Source organism: Cicer arietinum, chromosome 8 (genome assembly GCF_000331145.2).
Source record: "Cicer arietinum cultivar CDC Frontier isolate Library 1 chromosome 8, Cicar.CDCFrontier_v2.0, whole genome shotgun sequence".
Taxonomy (NCBI): domain Eukaryota; kingdom Viridiplantae; phylum Streptophyta; class Magnoliopsida; order Fabales; family Fabaceae; genus Cicer; species Cicer arietinum.
Window position 1 is genome coordinate 7025797 of NC_021167.2, and position 20327 is coordinate 7046123.

The 20327-nt window shown below is 32.1% G+C and overlaps 4 protein-coding genes across 4 annotated transcripts; 3 read left to right on the forward strand and 1 right to left on the reverse strand.

Annotated features, from left to right (window-relative positions):
- Positions 1–2523: 2523 nt before the first annotated feature.
- Positions 2524–4002, reverse strand: LOC101510333 (heavy metal-associated isoprenylated plant protein 22-like). Its single transcript, XM_004512247.4, has 3 exons — positions 3669–4002; positions 3497–3572; positions 2524–3174 (listed from the first exon to the last, which is right to left on the reverse strand). Exons 1-3 carry the CDS (start codon positions 3735–3737, stop codon positions 2882–2884), a joined length of 438 nt encoding a protein of 145 aa, XP_004512304.1. The 5' UTR covers positions 3738–4002; the 3' UTR covers positions 2524–2881.
- A 3629-nt stretch (positions 4003–7631) lies between these two features.
- LOC101510665 (protein root UVB sensitive 1, chloroplastic) lies at positions 7632–11816 on the forward strand. Its single transcript, XM_004512248.4, has 6 exons — positions 7632–8728; positions 9847–9903; positions 10108–10306; positions 10528–10643; positions 10812–10988; positions 11171–11816. The coding sequence occupies exons 1-6, from the start codon at positions 7775–7777 to the stop codon at positions 11438–11440; spliced, it is 1773 nt and encodes a 590-aa protein (XP_004512305.1). The 5' UTR covers positions 7632–7774; the 3' UTR covers positions 11441–11816.
- Positions 11817–11955: 139 nt separating this feature from the next.
- LOC101510987 (lysine-specific demethylase JMJ32) lies at positions 11956–15333 on the forward strand. The gene is made up of 4 exons (XM_004512249.4): positions 11956–12900; positions 13212–13387; positions 14614–14684; positions 14763–15333. The coding sequence occupies exons 1-4, from the start codon at positions 12235–12237 to the stop codon at positions 14903–14905; spliced, it is 1056 nt and encodes a 351-aa protein (XP_004512306.1). The 5' UTR covers positions 11956–12234; the 3' UTR covers positions 14906–15333.
- An 831-nt stretch (positions 15334–16164) lies between these two features.
- On the forward strand, positions 16165–17748 carry LOC101511295 (pentatricopeptide repeat-containing protein At1g31790). Its single transcript, XM_004512250.4, has one exon. It carries the CDS (start codon positions 16413–16415, stop codon positions 17667–17669), a length of 1257 nt encoding a protein of 418 aa, XP_004512307.1. The 5' UTR covers positions 16165–16412; the 3' UTR covers positions 17670–17748.
- The last annotated feature ends 2579 nt before the right edge of the window (positions 17749–20327 follow it).

The window sequence follows — 20327 nt, forward strand, 5'->3', positions numbered from 1 at the left end:
CAAGAAGATAATTTGAATTAGAATGGACTCCAAATTTGTTTAGCAAGCATGGCTTCATTGAAAGCTCTTAGCGTTCTAAATCCCATCCTTCCCTTCCATTTTGATTTGCTAAGGTCTACTTTCTTAATCTAATGAACCTTCTTATCAACGAACTACTAGATAATACTAAAATATATTAAATTAATTTTATAGATTTAAGATTAATTTTGACTCCTATCAAAATGCAACCAAAAATATCTGTAACACTTAACTTCATTGAAAAATGTCAGTATTGTTAAATTGAGTATCATATCACAAATTTGAATTCAAAATCTTATAATTGCGTATGAATTTTTATTATTATTTAATTTACTAAAAGAATGTGTGATTTTTTTTATTATTTAATTTACTAAAAAAATGCAATCATAGGTACATAGTGCCAAATAACAAGAATGCTTAATTTTCGGCTGCCTTTTTGTAAATTTTAGCTTATTTTATTAGTATGTTTTAATTTTTGGTATAAAGCTTATTTAATTTTTAGCTTATATAATTATAAATGTAGACCCCTCTCTCTTTTTCCGCCCCCTAGCCGAAAGGAAAAATAAAATGCATAAAATAGTTAGCAAAAGTTGATGGAGATTGTTCAATTAATTCACTCATTATTGTACCTAGTGAACATCATCCAATATATACAATCATAAACTTGAAAAAAATGCATATCCCTACATATTTTTTGAATCTTAGCATTATTCCACTTCTTGTTCTTTTTTATTTTATTTTATTTATTTATTTATTTTTATATATAATCTTAGCATTGTTCTTGAAACTCAATAGATAGTTATGGCCGTATGTTTATTATTATGCAAAATGAGCCACAAGTGTGCAGTAAAATTCCACTATATTGACCTTTTGCTGTAGAATCCCAAACTTAAAAAGATAAAGCAAGATACGATGATATCTACAGTTTGACAAACAATGCACCAATTTTTATTTGAAACTTGAAAAAGAAAGCTATCGAATAGGATAAAAAGTATCCTGTTATAAGAGTCGTTCAACAAGTTTGAAAGCGTGACCTTTTAAAATGACTTTCTTTTAATACAAAAATAAACTCTTTTTAAATACAAAATAATAATATAAAATTTATAAGTCCATAATAAAATTGTCTATCAAAATTCTTTTAATGTATATAATTTTAGTTGTAAAAAATAAAAATAAAAATAAAAATAACCGCATAGTCTCAATTTGAAGCATACACAAAAGTTTAAAATTCTTAAATTTATCAAAAGAGCTTATATATATATATATAAAAGTAAATTTATAACATAATTAATAATATAATAAATATCTAGTTTGGATTTTTTTTGGGTTAAATTAACATATTTTCTGAGATCTAAAACATTTTTTTTTTAGTGGATTGACTTTAAAATATTACTAGAAAAATCCATTTTAGCTGTCACATATTTAGTGTTGGCTCCTAGCGTCGGTCAAGCGGACGCTAAGGTGACAGTTTTTTTTTAATATGTTGTGTCGGTTTAGCCGAAGCTAAATAAAATAAGGCTATTTGTTTAATTTTTATTTTAATATTTAACGTCGGGGTCTAACACTAATTTTATGATTTTTTAAAATTAATTTTTTTAATATTATTTAAAAACTTAATATTATATTTTCTAAAAACTTCATCACCTCTCCTCGTTACTCTCCCTTCATCATCATCACTTTGTATCCCTCATGTTTTTCATGTAACCCTAGCTTTTGAACCCATCACCCACTCTCATCCCTCTCAATGCCGTCACCCACTATGTATTTGCGTGAAGCTCAGCCTATCGCCGCCGCATCATCGTTTCCATCATGTCACTCACTCTCGCGCATGTTACCCACTACGAACCCTAACTCTCAAATTTGTCACCCTCTCGAACCCGTCACCCACTCCGTCCTCACTGTCAAGCTCAACCTCTCGTCGCCGCATTACCGTTTCCCTCACCTCACTCACTCTCGCAGCCTCACCGTTTCCCTCACTCTCAGTGTTGCCGTCTCACTCTTGTCTCTGGTCTATTCTCAATGTAAGTGTTGTCGTCTCACTCTCAATGCACCGTTTAGGCTTTATTACATTTCATTTCATGGTGGAACTATTTTAACTTTCCTTTATAATGAGTTGTTGATACTTTCTCTCATCAAATTTGAGATGGAAGAATCGAGTAATCAACATCTTCAAAGCATTTGAGATTGTAATTTAATTTTTTTTTATTTCACTTTTGAATGAGTCAAAATTAACTATATATATATATATATAATTTATTTTTACATGTTTGGATATCTATGAGTAGAATTAATCTGTCTCTAGAATTAATTTTTACTTAAAACTATAATTTGAAACTTTTATCTCTATAAATAATTTTTACTTTTAAAATTTATTATTTATAAACTCAGATAATTTATCTGAATATATTTTTTCTCACCACATAATATATGTATTTGTTAAAAAAAGTATGGCAAAGAAGAATTCTCATGAAGTATAATAGTTGTGATTTGACATAACTAACTACATTAACACATAAACAGAACTTGATTGTCGTTGAGAACACATATCTTACAACATGTTCAAAATAGCTTCCAAGTCTTAATTCTTCAATAGTACTAAACATATGAACTAACAAAGTTTTTGTGCATGACTAAAATAAAATTGCTTACATCAATATTATAAAAACTGTACCAAACATCAAATCAATGAGACTTAAGTCATATTTCAATTGCTTTAAACCACTTGAACCGAAATATAACTGTTATTAAACTATTCGAATAACCAAACCGTAGACAGTATCAGTTCACATAACCATTTTCAAATAACCAAACGGTCGACAGTGTCAGTTCACAGAACCATTTGTCCGATTTTTAAAACATTGTTTCACATGATAGAACATGCATTGGGATTATCATCACTGAAGAAGGAAGTGATCTTATCATCATGTCCATTTGGATTAGGCAATGCTAATTCAGTGTTTTTCACAAATCCAGAAGGTGCTTTCTTTGCATATGCCTGTGCTATGTAGGGATATGCCACTAAATTATATTCAACATATGGCCAAAACTTTGCTCTTTTTCCTGTGCTCTGCACTTTCTTTAGGACCTTATTTGCTTCCACATAACCAGTCACTGTTACCTTACTTTGCTCTCTATTCACATCTACTTCCTTCACACCTACATTATTATATATTAATCAAATTCAACTTTTAATAATCATTTTCTTAGAGCAAAAAATTCAAAATTATATTAAAAATTAAAATTCATTCAAACCAACAAAAAAATTATACCATTTAATTTGAAATAAGAAAAGATATATATTTTTTTATTTTAAAAAGACTAAATAAATTATATTAGAAAACATATTCTAAAAATTACGTATGCTAAGAATATAAAATACACAAAGATTTCAGTCACGACATCTTCACAAGTAAAAGAGAAACCTTAAAACAAATAAAAAGACTACTAAAAATAAATATGAGATAAGATTATGAATTACCTTTCATGTTAGTAACAGAATTCCTAACTCTTCTTTCACAACCATCACAATCCATTTTCACCTTTATTTCAACAGTCTATAAGAGAAAAAGGAGAAAAAATAATCAAAATTTTCTTAAAACAAAGCTCACTATTGACACACATATACATAAGGATAGGAGGTTGTGTTTCACCTGCATTGGTTTACGTTTCTTTTTTGGTGTGACAGAGAAATAATCTGAAAGGAAATCTAGAGCACCCATTTCCTTAAAATTTGTTATGTTTTATGCAAGAGAAAGGAATGGAACATCAAAGAAAAAGGTTGAACAGTGGAAATAAAAAGAAGAGGATGTAGAACTATATTTTAGTTATGAAGTTATAGACTTATATAATGGAACTAGGGAGTGATAAATGATTACCTTTACAATATGTGCAACTTGTCCTAAATTTTAATGTAAATAAAATATATAATGCTTAGACAATGATTTTTCTCATTCTCTTTAATCATGTAGCTCCCCGCAAATATCATCGTGACATACAACTTGGTTTCACCTATATGTCATTCACTCATTGGCTCTAATTCACAAAATAATGTTAACTTAAAGTGTGAGAATGATTAATAGTAAAAATATTTATTATTAAACTGTTCATTTCTAATTTTTTTTTATATTAACGTTGAATGTTACTACATTTCAATAAAATAATATGTATATTTTATATTTACTATCGTAAAATTTTAAGTAAAAATATGATATCTAATACATTTGTGTCATTACTTTTAGTTTAATATAGGAACATAGTATATAATTTGTGTTATTTTTATCTCAATATCAATGTTTAAAAAAATAAAAAAAACAATTAACATATTTTTTAGTGGATTGCAAGGAGGACACAATCAATTATCCGAATTCATGATATTTCGTTTATTTACTTTTTGTAATACATTTTCCAAATTGAATTTAGTATCACTTTTTTACTAAAGAAAATAATTTCTCAATCATTAACTTCATTCTAACCAATCTGTTTACGCATCCATAAATGTGATGTAATGTATCATTTTTTTTATGGTAATCATTTTGAAGGGTCAATATTTCAACCCAAAAATTAACATGCATATCTATCTATATTTAGAATTTGTGAACGAAAATGATAATGATAGATCATTTCGAAATGTCAATATTGCTTAACAAAATAATGCAATTTTTTTGGGGCCATGTTTGTTCTCTGACCCTTAATAGATAAAGAAAGGACTATTACGTCTTTCATGTATGCAATTTTACTTGCACTATTAAATGAATGACAAAATACACACAATAATTATGAAAATATCAAATTGATTTTTAATTTCTTTTATTGAGTTAACTTTATATTTGTAAAAGCTATAATATTAAACTATTTTTAATCTTTATTTCATTTCAATCATTTTTAGTTAGAGATATTTTGAAAACAGTATTGTAAATTTTGTTATCAATCATATAAAGAACAACGTACCAATTTTCTATATAATTTCATGCGATAAATTTAGCAAATTTTGTATTTAATTTCATTAACTCTAAAATATATTTCACTCGAATTCTATCTGTTTATTTTTCTAAAATTTAATTGAATGATTATTGCAATCAAAACCTCTTAAATATTACATAAATTTATTTAAAAAATTCAAAAAAAATTAAATTTAAATTTTATAAAAATTAATATATTATTTTCGTGTAATTAAAAGATTGAAAAATCAATTCGTTTACAACTTGGGCGAGATATACAAAACAACAACAATTATTCAATTCTAATATACATCTAATCTGGTTGTTCTTGTCCACTTGTGGCCACAATTCATGGAATTCCAATGGTTCTTCCTAAAGTTTACATTTTGTCCACTTCCATTATTCATCCAAGTGTCACACTCCAATTAAATTCAAGTTTCTCTTGTTAGGATCACACATTGGTACTTTGATGATACTTCTAGGGATTTCTACCAATCTAGTACTAGTTTTATTATTCCCTCAGTGTAGGGACAAGAATATATATTATAGGTCTTCCATAGAAGTTATGTTAGTAAAGTTTTATTGTTTTACTTTCAACATCAATTTTTTAGCCGCATAGATTTAAGGATATATGCTTGATAATATGCATGCTAGGCATCTTGTGTTGAAAAAATAATGTTTAAATTTTTAAAGAATTAAACACAATATTTTTATACTTGTTTTATTAACATATGTCCTTAAGCTAATTCATTTTATGAAATTTGGTTAAAGATTATTGTTTATTGTTTGTAGATTGAGAATATATGGATCACAAATGTTACTGTGGGACTTTATCTCTACCAAAATTGACTTGTATAATCATTAAAGTTAGAGATCATGACTACACTAGTTTCAATGTTATTAACAAAGACTTTCCTGGTACCCGATCCTTGCTTTGCGACCATTGTCGGATTTTTGAGTCAACTTGTTTTTCATTTGATTGGAACGTTTGAAGATCAATCTCTATTGAAGAACATAGGAACTATCAAGGATCTCACTAGTCTCTCAAAAAGAGATAACAATAAATCACTAAAGAGGACGTCGTGTCGGCAACAAGAGTTAAACTAAATTTTTGTGGAGTATGAGTGAATTTTTAGAATATAAGATGTCAATATGCCATGCCGCTACATAACGGCTTACTCGAAATCATAACAATATGTTCTTTAGTCAAAACTCTATATGAATTGGACTCATTTTATCGACAAATTTCAAATTTTATAATTGTATATAATCTCATTGAACGACAAAGCCAATTTTTTTTGACTTATGGGACAAAGTCTTATATTATAAATATTATAGAAAAAAGAGTTTGAGTGTCAAATACTAACAGTTAAAAAGTGTTATATTATCATAACATCAAAATCATTTATAAACGTGACTTTAAAGTATTAAAATTTGAACCAAATATATTAATATTTTTGTTTATAAATAAGAACGGAGGGAATATCAAAATTCATATATGTAAAGTAGAGGTGAGCAAAACACGAGTCATACTAATCCATAATCTAATCTTAAAATTTTATTAGGATTATTCTTCATATTTTAACTCGTTTTTAGATTTGAACAATTTAATGTGTTAAATTAAGATTAAATTCATTTGAGACGAAACTATGTCGAACAAACGGACAATTGAAACAAAAAAATATAAATTGATTACTGAATTATGATTGAAATTTGAAAAATGAAAGATTCAATTTTTTAATGTTTTATCATGTATTCAAACTAAAAGCATGACTCTTACATGCATGTCTACTTCGTTACAATATTTCTACCAAAACTAACAAAGATTTCACATTGAACATGTAATAAAACTAACAATTAGTTGTGAGCAAGGCACAAATCGTATCTAACTCTAATCTATACTTAAATTTTGACTGGATGAATGTATTTGGACTTTAACCAATTTATAAACCCAATCAAACTCAATATTTTACAAGTTGAATGAGACAAAGACAAAACAAATCTTAAAGTTGGATTGAATTATGCTCACTCTTAATTTAGACGCAATCATAAGCTTTTTCTTTGAAATCGAGGTGAACATTACACATGTTTAGAGAGAATCAAATAAGGTGACAAATGGATTAGCCAATTTGGATCCAATTATCTCTATGGTATTCTATAGTATATGCAGGCCCCTTGCTCATTTGAGTGAGTGTTTGATATAGTTTTGACAGTTGAATTCAAATTCTATGCACATTTTAAAAGATACCCATAACCAATATGTTAAAAATTCACATTATAAACAAAAGTTTGATGAGATTTAGTAATTACATGCAAAATTTATTAGATAATTTGTATCTAAACATTACATTTATTAATGTTGTTGTTCACATAAATAACGAGTTAGAATACATAATTTTTTTTTCAAACACAAGTTTGAGGAAAAACACTATACTATCATGTTCAAATGTGTCCGTTATCTAAAGTTGTAAAAACGAGCTATTTAGATTTATCAAACAAGAGTAAAAAACTCTATTTAAAAATAGATGTAAAAAATATTACTCATTGCGGACTTTCAAGCTAATACACTATTTAATTATTTTTAAATTTTTTATTTATATTTTGTAATATTAAGTGTTATTTTAATTATAAATATATTTTTGTGAGAAAGTATAAAAATAAAAGAAATTAAGAGAAAAGCAGGCCTGAATGAAGAGAGTGGAGAACTTGACTGGTTCTATGAACGAAGGACCTATTTGGATTCAGTTTTCATTCATTTGTTGTTGACCTTTTTTGTCCCCACTTCACTGAGAGAGCAACTTCATTGGTTACTCAACAACATGCTTTCTACTTCTATTCACTCTTCTCTTCTCACTTCTCTTCATCTCCGCCACCGTCCACCGTCTCCCCCACATTTCTCCGCCCCCACTTTTCACCCTTTTCCCTCCAATAAACCAACCCCTTCTTACCCTTTTCGTCTTTCTTCTCTTCCTCTCTTTTCACATTCCACCGGCAACAATAACAACAACAACAACAATGGTGGTGATGGTGGTGGTGGTTACTGGGGTTACCCTTTTGACTCCGATGATTCTTCTTCAAATTCTCGTTACACCCTTTTCCTTTCCTTGCTATGTTCCTCTGTTATCTGTTATTTCTTCCAACTTCTTCTTGCCAAATTCGCAATGGCAAGAACCCCTTCATCTTGTTCTTCTTCAATTGAAAATGAAATTTTGAAGCAGCCCATTTGGGAAGTGAAAGGTGGAAACTTTATCAAACTTTTCCCTGATCATTTAAAGGATATTTTCATTGCTTCAAATCCCACGTTCTTTTCTGAGTTATCATCCCTAAACGTTTCACAAGTTCCAAGCTTTTTGTACACTAAGTGCAAAGAATTCACGGTGAGGTTGATGCTTCCTGAAGGGTTTCCCAACAGTGTGACTAGTGATTATTTGGAGTATTCATTGTGGAGAGGTGTTCAAGGTGTTGCTTGTCAGGTTAGTGGTGTGTTGGCAACTCAAGCTTTGCTTTATGCTGTTGGATTGGGAAAAGGGGCTATTCCAACTGCTGCTGCTATCAATTGGGTGCTTAAAGATGGAATTGGGTATCTTAGTAAGATTTTGTTGTCTGATTTTGGTAGACATTTTGATGTTAACCCAAAAGGGTGGAGATTGTTTGCTGATCTTCTTGAAAATGCTGCTTTTGGTTTGGAGATGTGTACTCCTGCTTTCCCTCATTTGTTTGTGCCTATTGGTGCTGTTGCCGGGGCGTCTCGCTCTGCTGCTTCATTGATTCAGGTGATGAAAGAATGAACCTCTATAAAGTAGAAATTATCTATCACATGATATTGCAATGTCTTTAAATGTTTTGGATAGTCAATTATGCCTGTGTTAGAATGTTAGAAATTATTTTGTAATATCTTTATATTATATTGTAGTATCTTAGTTTATCTTGTAAGATCAATTTATAATTTTAGAGTATCTTAGATCAAAAACTTAGATTAAAAACCTAAGATTGTATCAAAGTCAATTCAAGATTTGTTGGCTATCCGCTATGAGGTCACACTCAGATGTCAAGTCTTGGTTGTGTGAGCTGTGTGTTGAGAGTTTCAGATTGGATGAGATATGACCTTAAATGTGTTTATATAAGTGGGAAACATCTCTAACCTTATAAGTCAGTTTTGTAAGGTTGAATTATACCCAATCCAAATTCTAAGAGCCTGTTTGAGGTAGTTCAAAAGCCAGACCTTACACCACGGTTCTACTTCAGCAATTCCAGTCATCCGGTGTATGTATGTGTGATTGTCAAACTGTTTTGGCAAAATATGAAGGATATTGAAAATTAAGTGTTTTGAGTCATTGAGATGTGGTAAGTACTTGTTAACCAACCATTGAGTTGTCTTGGATTTCAGTTCCATTCATCTGCCATGTTTCCAGAATTGATTTTAAAGTTTCACAATGATATGAAAATTGTTCACTTAATCTACTTATATTTTAGAAAAATTTCGTGCGTGATGCTTTCCTTCCCCTATGATTAATTTCAAAATTAAGATAACACTTGGCACACAGACAAAATGGAATTGAACTGTAAAGTGGAATCAAAATTAATCATTTTTCAATCTCATGTCTAATTCTGTCCTTTTAAAAAAGAATATAATTTAACTTGTATTTTACCATGAAAACCAAACTTTACTATTGTGTTTTAAAATAAATAAATGAAAACTAACACCAAACACTCTGCTGTATGATTGGGGTGGAAGCATAATCATATGCAGAGTAAAAAAAATAATATTTTTTTTTCTGTTTGGCACCAATAGGTAACTTCTGTTCCTATGCCTAACTTATTTGCATTCAGAATATTGAAAATTTAGGTAGTAACTTCAAATTGAAACTTAAAGTTGATTTTCTTTTCACAGGCTTCTACCAGGAGCTGTTTCTTTGCTGGTTTTGCTGCTCAAAGGAATTTCGCTGAGGTGAAAAATAGATCCTTTTCAGTTTGATTATATAAGAGTTTTGATTTAAATGACACAGCAGCGGTACAGTAATCACTTCAAGTTGTTGTTTGGAAGATCTCCATCAACTGCTACTAGTGGCATGAATCATGATTTATTTATTTTTTCAATGCATGTTTCTTTTACTTGTATATTATTTTCTTTCTGAAAAATAATAAATTATAGGTAATTGCTAAAGGTGAAGTTCAAGGAATGGCAAGCAGGTTTATTGGTATCGCTCTTGGTATAGGACTCGGTAACTGCATAGGCTCTTCCACGCCTCTCGTTCTTGCTTCTTTTTGTGTCGTGACTTGGGTCCACATGTACTGCAATCTAAAGTCTTACCAGTCCATTCAATTGCGGACATTAAATCCTTATCGTGCAAGTAACTTCTTCTCTCTCTCTCTCTCTCAAGTCTCGCACACCCTCACACTCAATTGTGTTGAAGCTGTGTTCCGTTATTCTAGAAAATAATTTGTTTATGCCGTTGATGAAACACTAAGGCTTTGTTGGAGGACTTGGAATCTAGAAATGCTACTACTAGGGTTTGATTTGTTTGTTAAAAGATCAAACTTTATATGTTTTGTTTATTGATTATTTTACCAGGTTTGGTTTTCAGTGAATATCTACTGAGTGGTCAGGCTCCTCCAGTTAAAGAGGTCAATGATGAGGAGCCACTATTTCCAGCACTACCCATATTAAATGCATGTTTTGCAAACAAAGTGAGTTCATCTTTCTTTTCTTATTGTAGTTAATGTGCAATTTAAATATTTAAGACAATGGTCCTGCCTTCCTGATTAGAAATCTTCTATTACTAATAATTGATTTATTCATTCATCTGTATTTTGGTGTATATCTTAAGGTTATTTATGACTTCACTTTTATAATAGGCACAATCAATTGTTTTATCATCTGAAGCAAAGGATGCTGCCGTAGAAATTGAAAGTCGTCTGCAGCTCGGGTCCAAACTCAGTGAAATTATCCACAATAAGGAGGAAGTGCTTGCTCTCTTTTCGCTTTATAAAAATGAAGGCTACATCTTGTCAGAGCACACAGGAAAATTCTGTGTAAGTTGACAAACTATATTCACTTTCAAGTTTACTTGTCAGTTGGTTTGCCTTCTACGAGGCATTAGCAAATTGGTGCATTAAGTTTACCTGTCTCAACATGGGAAACAAGTGGCAACTATAACTGCAAACATTTTCTATTGGGTTTCATGGGTCATAACTACCACATGTTCTTGATTCAGGTGGTGCTTAAAGAAAACTGTTCCCAGCTGGATATGCTGAAGGCATTGTTTCAGGTCAACTATCTTTATTGGTTAGAGAAGAATGCAGGAATTGAAGGACGAGGAGCCCTTTATGACTGCAAACCTGGGGGGAGGTTGCGGATATCTCTAGAATACGCAGAAAGGGAATTCAATCATGCTAGAAATGATGGAGAATCAGCTGGTTGGATTGCAGATGGACTGATCGCAAGGCCTTTGCCTAATAGGATTCGGCCAGGCAACACGGAGTGAGTAGCTGATATGATGAATGGCCGGTGGTTTTCATACCCGACCAATTGCTGCAATGTTTTTCACGAGGATTCAAGATGTATAGGAGTTCAAGGGCGTTATTGATTCTTTTCCATGCAACTCTGCTGGTGTAATGGCAGGCAGAGAACTACAAATTGTTGAAGCCAAATGGTATTTTGACTAAAACCACAAGCCAAGATGCTTTTTGTCAATGTCAGTGAATGGACTGACCCGGAAAGGGTCAAATAATTTGGAAACAGAAAACCACACAGATTTTTTGCGCTAAAGATTGCGTGTATGCTTAGTTTAGATTAACTGTTTAACTAAATTTGTATAGTTGACACAAAAACCTCAGGCAAATTTGATGTTATTTGACTAATATGCCGCAAATTATACAAATACCTTCATGCCATTTTGTTAAAATAAACAGGAGATCTTAACAACTTATAAAAAGTAACAATCTCTATTTATATGAAACTTGTTAGAGCATACATAAACTATCACCTCTGCATCAACACTTTTCGTACGAATTAAACCGGGTCTTTGGAAGAATGATCATATTTTAAACGAAAGAAATATTAGAGGATCAAAATAATTCGAAAATATTAGTTTTCAAAGATGTTTATGAATTAAATATCAAGTTTGTTAATTAGTTACACCTACAAATATTTTTTAACTAAGATACGTGAATTCAGTTGGTAGTTATTGCGGTGTATTGAAAATAAAAGGAGAGTAAAATTGAATAAATATTGAAACAGAGAGTGAAAAACATAGATTGATAGAGTAGTGATGAGAAGATGAAGGAGAAGATAGAAGAACTATGGAGTGAAGTTCGTGAGGTGAGTTTAGGAAGCAATGGAATAATAGAGAGATTAGAATCTCCACCAACTCCACTCCAATTCCTTCGCAACTTCATCAACCCAAACAAACCCTGCATCATTTCCAACTCCATCTCTCACTGGCCATCACTCTCTTCATGGACCAACCATTCCTACCTCACTCAAACCCTCTCTTCCACCACCGTCTCCCTCCACCTCACCCCCACCGGCGCCGCCGACTCCCTCGCCCCTCTCCCCACTTCCCCTTCCTCTCTCTGCTTCGCCTCCGCGCATGTGCAGCGCTTGCCTTTCCCTGACGCGCTCCGTTTAATCAATTCCTCTAACCCTTCCGAGCGTGTGGCGTACGCGCAGCAGCAGAACGATTGTTTTCGTTCGGAGTATTGTTCTCTTGCTAATGACTGTGATTCTCATATTGGTTGGGCTACCGAAGCTTTTGGTTCGGAACCCGAAGCTGTTAACCTTTGGATTGGAAACCGTTATTCTCAAACTTCGTTCCATAAGGATCATTACGAGAATCTCTACGCTGTTGTGACTGGTGAAAAACACTTTCTTTTGTTCCCTCCTACTGATGTTCATCGATTCTACATTCGTCACTACCCTGCTGCTACTTATACATATTCTCAAGTATACTTATTTTTTCATTTAATTAACTAATTTAATTTCTTGTTCATTTTATGGGGTTTAGGGTTTAGGCATTCTTTGGATAAGTGCTTGTGTGAAATTAAGTCACTATTTTCATAAGCTATTTTGGAGACTTTATAGAAATAAACTGTTTGAAGCTGTTTTCATAACTTCTCATAAGTAGTTTCCAAAGTGCTTATGCCAATTAGATAAGCGCAAATAAGTGAATGCAACTTGGGTTTCTGTTTTAGTGTTAAATGTTTTAGCTTTTGGAGTTAAATTCATTTGGGTTGTTGTGGGATTTGTTTTTGTAGGAGAGTGGAGAGTTTGGTTTGGAACTTGAGAAGCCGACTAGATATGTTCCTTGGTGTAGTGTGGACCCTTTTCCTTCCGCGGAGAACTTAGAAGATGAGATTTCCAAGTTTCCATTGTATTTCAATGGCCCTCCACCGTTTGAGTGTACTGTCAAAGCTGGGGAGATTCTCTACTTGTATGAATTTGATTTCCTTCTTTTGCATTGCATCATCTATCTGGGTTTTAATCTTTCTTCTGTTGGATGATATCCTCAATATATCAGCATCTCTTTATTTCCAAGTATTTCGTTTTGCTGGTTTTATATTACTGTTTATAAATTCCATTGGTTTGGTTATGTTTTATTTACATGTATGAAAACGCAGCAGCATTGCAAAGTGCACACTCCAGTTTTTCTGCTAATTCAAATTTAAACCATGCTGTGATACCTCAATATTTATGTTTAAGTAACTTGGCTTTGCAATATGTCAGAGACCCATGATACATGGGATCTTTCTTTCACAAATTACTAGTTTAGAAGGGCACGGTTTTGAAGTGGAAATGGCGGGGAGTAGAACCATAAAATTCTGCCATGTTTCATTTACAAACGATATAAATTAAGATAAGTAGATTATGCACAACTAGAGATGCTGGTGTGTGATACATCATCCAGTCATAACCTGGCTTCAGAACTCTTTAATTTGGATTCTGAAGTCGAGAAGCAGATCATGAACCAAAATCTGAGTTTGAATCTCCATCTAAATTTGGGGATATTAGTCTGATGTTTTTACTTTGTTAAAACTGAAAATTACATAAATCCATGTGAGGTTCCTAGTAACTCATCATGCATTGTACTTTTCAGTTTTCCATTTTCTCCAACACTATTGAACTTGATAGGCTCAATGAATAATTTCAGCAGTTTTAACTAGTTTATTGAAATTAATCTCACTTAAAAATATTTGCCATACTTATAATCTCCATATCCACTAGCGATATAATTGTTGAGACTGTAATCAAATTGAAGCTTTAAAGACTTAGCCACAGCTCCCGCGCTCTGTAATTTACAGATGACCAATCAATCATTTACTTCAATAACTGAAGTGAGTGAATTCTGTTAGCTGATAAGCTATAGCGGTTAACTGATTAATGGTATACAACATTTAAGCATTCCTTCTGTTTTCTCGATGCTGCATACCTATGGCATAGCATGATATCATCACTGCTAGGTAGCCATACAACATTTACCTAGGTGTGCTGTTCAACATTTTTGCCATACAGCATTGAGAGTTCATGAAATTGATGATATTTGTGTGTCTTTCTGAGAATTCAAATTATCCCTAATCGTATTGTTGAGTGTCCTTTCTGTGTGTGTGTATATATTATGTATATGGTAATGGTAGTAATGACATGATGAAATGAATGCAGGCCAAGTATGTGGTTCCATCATGTTAGACAGAGCGGGGATGATGGAGAATTAACTATTGCGGTGAACTATTGTAAGGATCAAACCTCTTTTCTGGTCCATATCCAATGTTAATAAGAAATATTGATACAAATTGTATTATTTTATGCAGGGTATGATATGCAATTTGACATTAAGTATGCTTATTTCAACTTTTTACAATCCATTGATTACCGATCTTGTTTGAGTCCAATGATGCTTGAGAACTTGTGTGAGGAGATAGATTCCGGTCCCGATGACAATGACACTAGATGAATTCTCATTTAACAGCTGTTGATATTCGGCAATGTGGAGGCTTCAAGTGAATGCCGAAGACAAAAAAAATCAAGGCCTTTTTGGCAAATTCACTACAGAAACAATGTGGGGAAACATTTCCCAAAACAAGCAACGACTTGCTTGCTGTTGTCTTGACTTGTGACGAGTGCTAACACAATTTTGTTTTGTCCTTCATTTGTATCATATGATATATGATATGATATCAATTCACCCCCTTACCATTTTCCTCTTTCTGATGGGGTTGTTGTAATAGTCATGTTGGAGGAAACTGACATCTAATTTTTCTCTGTTGGATTTTTCTAATTGTTTTTCCCGTAAGCTTTTCCAAATTATTCTACATTGTTTGTGCAAAATCGTTGTTTTCTCAATTGATATTAATAAGCAATACCTATTCATTCTTTGCCTTTTCTTTTACTCCCCTATGGTTGTTTCTGTTATATGTATGGCAAAATTTGGTTTGTCTTTTAGGAAATGGATTGCCTACTTTTGTGGCGGGAATGTTATGGTGATTTTAGTATTTTATGAGATAAATTATAGATAGGACTAAAGTGAGTGATATAGGAGAGAGAGATAAAGACAAAAGTATATTTGGTGTCTTTCCCTCTTTAAAAGTTAGCGATTCAGATATATTTTTTCTTACTAATACTAGTATACTACTTTCCTTCATGGTGGAGTTTTGGAAAATGTTGGATTTACACATTTCATGCTCCTTTGTTAATTTTCATGATTTATGTACAGAGAAATTAAACAGACATAAAATTTAGGTTTAAACATAGGTTTTGTCTTTGATCCTCTAGTTTCTACCTATACATTTTGAGCTAAATTTTGGTGTGATGTTGTAAGTGAGATGTTTAACTGAGATTGAGTTGATGATTGACAATGTTTTAATGAATTTTTACTTAAAAATTAATTTTTATATAATTGAAATATACATAAATCTATATCATAAACACAATTAAATTTGATGTAAGACCATGTCTAATGTCTAATTGGATTATTATTGAACAATTAATTCTCATCTTCAACTCAAATGCCAAATAAATATATACTTACTGCATCATAAAAAATATTAGATATTTAAGTTGAGAAAATGTCCATCTTTTAAAAACGGGTCCACTTAGAAATGAGGATAAAATCCATAAATGAGAATAATAAAGAATGAAAATAAATTCTAAACTCTTCAAAAATATGATAGTAAGTGTTCTTATGTCACTTGGTAACACTACTCCCAATATCATACTTTCACTATCGTATGATCCATTAACCTCAAATTTAGTTTTAACTTTTATTCTTTTAACTATTTAAAAAATAATTAAAAAATGACATCTATATTTGCATTTTTGTTGAAAGTGCGTAAGAATTGTTGCTGAATTAAAAGGTGTATCTATAGGAGGACAAGGCAGTTTCCAAAAATGGAAAAACGGCGATAACAGAACAAAACAATTTGTGCGAGTGGTCGTAGGTTGTCTATGCAGTTGAATGAGAAATGGAAGCCATTGCTGCTCCACCGCCAACACCCCCAATCCGCAATACAAACATCACTTCTCCTTCTTCCAACCACCAACTCCACCTTCGACTACCCTTCCGCAACCCCAAACTCATAAACTTCCCTCATCACCCTTCTTCACAACCCCTTACAGTTACTCCTCCCAGGAACAAAAACAATACCAAAAACAAAAACAACAATAAGAGAAAAAGTGCCACAACTTCACACATCTTGCCCTTAATGGACGCTCTTCACTTTCCTATACCCATTGATATTTACACCTCTTTGGTCAAAGAATGCACTCTCTCCGGCGACCCAGAAACCGCCACTGAGTTGCATAGCCACATCACAAGGAGTGGAATTGGACCTCCTTTGACCTTGCTCAATCGGATTCTCATCATGTTTGTCTCGTGCGGTTTGTTACAAAGTGCACGCCATGTGTTTGACGAAATGCCTGTCAGGAATTTTCATTCTTGGGCTATCTTGTTTGTTGCTTATTATGAAAATTCTGATTATGAGAATGCCATAGATGTTTTTATGCGCATGTTACGCCAATTGGGTGTGATGGAGTTTCCTTTTTTACCATGGTTTTGGTCTTGTCTTCTCACGGCTTGTGCCTGCACTGTGAATGTCCCTCTAGGAATGCAAGTTCATGGAAGTTTAACTAAGTTGGGTGCTTGCGACCATGTGCTTATTAGTAGCTCTTTGATCAGATTTTATGGGAGATTCAAGTGTTTGGAAGATGCAAACGTAGTTTTTAATCGAGTGTCACGTCATAATACATTGACTTGGACTGCTAAAATCGTGAGTGGTTGTAGGGAGAGGCATTTCACTCAGGTTCTTGGTGATTTCAAAGAGATGGGAAGGGTAGGGATAAAGAAAGACAGTTTTACATTTTCCAGTGTTCTGAAGGCATGTGGAAGGATGCAGAATTATGGAAGTTGCGGTGAACAGGTTCATGCTGATTCCATCAAACTTGGACTCGACTCAGATAACTACGTGCAGTGTAGTTTGATAGCCATGTATGGAAGAAGTGGGTTACTGAGAGATGCAAAACTGGTATTTGAAACTACCCTAAATGAAAGAAATGTCGATAGTTGGAATGCCATGCTTATGGGTTACATACAGAATGGTTTGTACATTAAAGCTGTTAAGTTTGTGTATCAGATGAAGGCAGCTGGAGTGCATCCACATGAATCACTGCTTGAAAAACTTAGGATTGCTTGTGGCAGTTCTAACTTTTCAAGCACAAACTAACTAAGTAGGTTGTACATAGAAATGATGAATGGAAACTTTTAAAATATATAAAATTTACACATACTTTTGCAGTTTCAAACTTATGATTGTCTTCAATTGCATAAAGAATTCTAATTTGAATACTACATAATAGAGAGTAAACATGCATATGAATGTGAATTTGATTTGATGAAAAAAAATGCCGATAGCATGATAAAATCATAGATGCTAAAGGATATTAATTCAAAAACAGTTTGTATAGTCTTCCAAGAAAAAGTATAAATTCTGTCCAGAAAAAATGATGAAGTATAATGGATATGTTTATCAGTATTAAAACCAGTAACCTGTTTTATCAATTGTGAATATCAAATTAGAAATAGCTTGTTTTATCAGTATCAGTATTTATACTTGGAATCAGTTCTGAATACCAAATGGCTTTTGTCAAGTGATTTGCATACCAATATTTTGAATACCAGTAATCTGATTAGAATATGGAACAGCGTTGAAAACTAAAGTTAAACCAAAATCCTGCATACCAGTAATCAGTACTATAATTATGCAGCTGTACCTTGGCTTCATAAAGCAGAGTGACTTCATAAACTCTGTTCATGTAGCAGCAACATTCAATAAACATCAGGCAGGAAGAAGCAGGGATTAAAAACCTTATGCAGCAAGTCCATCATATCAGCAGCGTGTTTGTCTTCTCAGCCACTGACACCAGACTCTCCGATCTGCCCGTTTCTATAGGCGAGGCAACTACATCTCTTAGAATTTACAGAAGTTTCCATGTTTGAGGCTTATTATGCAATTTTCAAATAATAATGAGACCCTTGAATAAATATCAGAAATTTGGAGAAATAATTTTTGTTAATATTTTGTGGACTACCGAGATGATGGTTCACAATAGTAGCACATGACAAATTCTACGATGGATCATTTAAAATTTTCTCATTGGATGATTGTAATGAATTATTGCATAAGGTCGCATTCACTTCCTTGAGCTGGTTATCGGTGGGGTGTAATTGGCGTGACAGTCATTTAACTTGAAAATTGACACCAACTAAGATATTTCCAAATTCAACTTGGTTTGAAAAAAGTTTCTTACAAGTTAGAGCTAGAGGTTCCTTCAAAAAAAAGTTGGAGCTAGTAGTAATTGAAGATAAACTTTTTAGTAAGTTGGGGCCACATAAGGAACGTGGCAATGGATTAAGAACTCTGTACCCACCTATAATTTATCTTTGAAGAGATTGGTGAACCACCAACCCAATTGCTATCTACTTGTGTTGGCTTCCCCAAATCCAAATTGCTCGAAAGTGAATGCTACTGAAATTGGAGGCAGACAACTTTTATCTGTTTAACTCAACATGGATAATAGGTTGGGCGTACAATACACTATAATCTTAGGCCAACACTACACACGCACAGAATATATTTGTTTCTAACCCACTATGATTAGGGTCTTTGAACCACACAACACAATGAGAATTCAGGTTGTGCCTACTCAAACCTACAAAATTGATTTTTAATGTCAAGATCATCTTCGCTTATAAGTATATTATTAAATTTTGTCTCAACAAATATGAGACTCTTAATATATTTTCATCATGTTCAAGATTGGACATCTGAAGCGTGATTCAGGTGGTCTGATGTATCTAAAAAAAAAATTAATATCATCTTAGAATTTAGATTTGACCTAACTTAGACGTCTTACTGTGTATTCACGACTTAAGTCTTTTAGACTTGTTATGAGAGTAATATTAAGGTTAGAAGCGGAATTTATTTTCTTTCAAATGAGTTTTAACAACCTCTCAAATGGACGACTTAGAAATTAAACTCAAGTTATTTTTCTTTTTATCTACTCAGTCAAACACGATGTCAGTACATCTATGTTTATATTTGCTTGTGGATAATTGGTCATTTAATTTTACTACTTCTTTCATACACCATTATTAGAGCAAATAAAAAAAAATAGATTGTTTTTATGATAATTAAGAAATTCAATTAATTGTAATTAATTTTCTAAATTATATATGTACAGTATAAGTCAATTTTATTAGATTGTCTTTTTTTATATATTTAGTAGCAAAATTTACCTACTTATATTTTACGTGTCTTAAGACTCAACCACTTGCATTGAATATTTATTTAGACAATTTTTTTATATAATAGTGATGAAAATTTATTTATTTTTCATTAAAAAAAGATTTAAGATTATCTTTATCTTTATAATAATGACCAGAAAGAGTACTTCTTTTGTAATTTTTAGGTTCATTTTTTATTTTCTTTTTTGGGGTTACATTACATTGGTTGATTCTGTTTGCATGGCGCAATTCTGTTCCTTGTTGCCTCTATTTTAGTCCTACTACTTTTAATCTTGTTTTTTATTTCCTTTATTGTCAAAATAATTTTAGCCATTTTGTATAAAAAAAATGTTAGCTATTCTAAAATCTACTATATTAATGCCATTATCTCAAATAATGTGCAAGCCAACAGGTGGAGACAATTTCAACTTTAGTAAAATACTTCATATTCCAAACAGCATTTCTTAGAAAAATCAAGGTCATGATTCCACTCGTACCCCAAAAAATGCAAAATATTTTTCTAGGCCGAAATTGATGTAGAACAATATCTAAATATCAGAAAGAAACTGCTTTGTTTTACATGGACACAAAAATGCAT